General features: G+C 33.1%; 1 protein-coding gene across 1 annotated transcript; it reads right to left on the bottom strand.

The window, feature by feature from the left end:
* Positions 1 to 359: 359 nt before the first annotated feature.
* On the bottom strand, positions 360 to 1,705 carry LOC119191555 (zinc finger protein 721-like). Its single transcript, XM_037445447.1, has one exon. It carries the CDS (start codon positions 1,435 to 1,437, stop codon positions 391 to 393), a length of 1,047 nt encoding a protein of 348 aa, XP_037301344.1. The 5' UTR covers positions 1,438 to 1,705; the 3' UTR covers positions 360 to 390.
* Between the last annotated feature and the right edge of the window lie 1,071 nt (positions 1,706 to 2,776).

The following is a 2,776-nucleotide window of genomic DNA, read 5'->3' as shown; positions in this document are numbered from 1 at the left end:
CATTTTGACAATAATATTCAAACAACATAAGAGCATTGTTTTTATTTGTGGTATTGGTACCTATGTATCATGAAATAAAGCTTATATTTCAATGATAAATGAAGTTAATCTAGTGTACCTAATTTGAGCCTTTAAGGTGGTAGCTCAAGGTCCATTTTCATACATTTTGTTTCGGCTTTAATCTGGGTAACTAAACAAGTATTGGCAAGTAAAGAATTTAAATTCACGTCTAGTTAGTGATTAGTTCTCGCAGTTGAAAAATGTAAAAATAATTAATAATCATGGATATTTCTGCCTTTAAAATTTCGTCATATTAAATTTTAAAGGCCGAAATATCCTCTTACTATAACTTACACCATAAAATATCTTTCTTAAAGCCTTAATTCCAAACTATTTCACTGGCAAATCCAAACCTGACCCTTTCCTAACTTTAGGAATTTTTCCCTGCATTTCTCTAGGTATACCGTGTTTCTCAGTCAAATGCCGTCTAACTGTCATATTTTTTGTGTATGTTATGCCACATTTATTACACATATAAAGATACTTCCTCTCATGTATATTATTCATATGAGCCAACATAGCGCAGTGACGGTAAAATTTCTTTGGACAATGGGAGCATTGGAATGTCTTCTCGCTGTGGTATACAAGATGGTTACGGTATAAAGCTTTTCTACGGAACGTTAGACCGCATTTCTCACAAGTGTATGGCCGTTCACCCGTATGGAGACGTATGTGTTCGATCAAAGTTATTTTCCTTGCAGCTTTGAATGAGCAGTGATTGCATTGTAGGTACGGACCGATGCCGTGGGTTGCTACTTGGTGTACATTCAACTCGCATTTTGTAGGAAACGCTTTAGCACATCCTTCGCACATAAATCTGCAGCCATTGTGCCGTTGCATGTGACGGTCATATCTCAGTCGATTTGATAATTGTAGATTACATAGACTGCATTTAAAGTCTCTTTTCATGCGTCTCGTGTTTCGTTTTGTCAATTTCTTGTATCTGTAGTTGTAAACTGTAGTGTTTATGTTATGCATGTCAGCACTTATGATTTTTTCTAATTTATTAAGTAGTGCATCGTCTGAATCAGAATGGGTTTCGTCAAATTTGGTCTCTGGGTCTGTATTATGTGTAACTGGAACATCATTGAGGCTACCTTGACCCCAGTTGGAGTCGGAATCTTCATTCGCTTGAGGCAAAGGTTTTGATTCACTTTCAGTTTGATTTAGAACAATTGCATTCGTTTTCTTGTCACTATTATATGTTGTTCCTCCATTAGACTTATTGATACTTCTGGTAGGCACACATTCTTCAGGAAAATAGTGTTTGAAAATGGTATACTGACATATCAATTCTTTATGATCTTTACCTGAATTATTGATTCTCATCAAGTTTTGGAGTTGCAAATCGCTATTTTCACACTTGTATTTGAACATAATGGCTTGCTTTAATAATGATAAACAGTTTTTTACACATCATAGCGGGTAAATTATGGTCAATTTGCAGTATAATGTTAGCGAAAGTAACCACATACTTTCCGTAACAACTTAATTTGTCATTGGTCGAAGTATCAAATAAAGACACCATATTTTGATATGATGAATGCGATAAACACACACGACAAATAGATTTGTACACTTCTTGATAATTATCCATAGTTTGTGTGAGCTTGACACGTAAATAAATAAAAACATTTGCACTTGAAGTTTTCATACGTCAATGTCAAAAATAGTGAAGGAAGCTGTATTATACAGCCTTGTTTGTTATTTTCTAAAGATTACTGATGTTGAGAATGTTAAGATGTTTGTAGCTATTCAGAGAAAATAAAGAAATATAAGACTTATTACTTGTTCATAAACAATAATACTTTTATGAAATAGGAAATAAAAAATATTTAGGTACGTTGTTAACGCATAAATGGGAACGGCATACGCTATGTTTATTCTATCTAGTGCATGAAAATTGAAGACCCATAAACTATGTCAGTAGGTATTATTATGTCTACATACTTATGTATGATTATAACATAGTTTACATACTTATTGTACCCATTACATAAAACAGTATTATGGTCAACGGCGTGGCTCATTGTATTAAACATAAATCGCCATAGCGCAGATAGAAAAAAAAAACAGTCATATTATTATTACATAGCTTCACTACTTTTTGCCTATTTAGAAGTAGGCAAAAGTGTAGGATAATAATATATAGATATAAGGCTCCGCAGATACGAGCCAATTGCCACTTTTTGCAGCGATGTTGTCGCGCATTTCGTAAAGCCGCTTCAGTATTACTATTATCACGCGTCAAAAGCAATACAAACGCGCGACAGAATTGCTAATAGCAAAACTTCTTTGAACCTGAATTGAACTGATTGCATAAACAGAATTCCATGACAACAAACAGCACAAATGTGTTAATAGTACTTTTGCATTAGCTCGCGATTACCGTAAGTTCATTTCCGGGATAAAAAAGGAACTCGGGGAAAATGTAGCTATGAAAGAATTTTTAAAATAGCAGAAATTTTCAAGTTTCTTTTAATCGAATAGGTAGGTATTTACTTTATATCAATCTAGATTCTGTTTGTGATTGCCTCCGCTTGATAACTTTTTTCGATAAAAACGAAACTGGGTAAGTAGTTTTTTTTTATTAGGTCTACTATATTTTTTTTATTTTTTTTTTAATGGCAATTGTACATTATCCCAATTTCAAGTTAGGAGCTCTTCTATTAATCATAAGCTATTAAATTAAAAAAAAAAAAAAAATTATTTTGTC

This window comes from Manduca sexta, chromosome 5 (genome assembly GCF_014839805.1).
Source record: "Manduca sexta isolate Smith_Timp_Sample1 chromosome 5, JHU_Msex_v1.0, whole genome shotgun sequence".
Taxonomy (NCBI): Eukaryota; Metazoa; Arthropoda; class Insecta; order Lepidoptera; family Sphingidae; genus Manduca; species Manduca sexta.
Note: the sequence above shows the minus strand (reverse complement) of the source record. Positions and strands in the feature narration are given on the sequence as shown.

Excerpts from the sequence above, each read along its gene's own strand:
- LOC119191555 (XM_037445447.1), bottom strand. The coding sequence starts at position 1,437 with ATGTTCAAATACAAGTGTGAAAATAGCGATTTGCAACTCCAAAACTTG.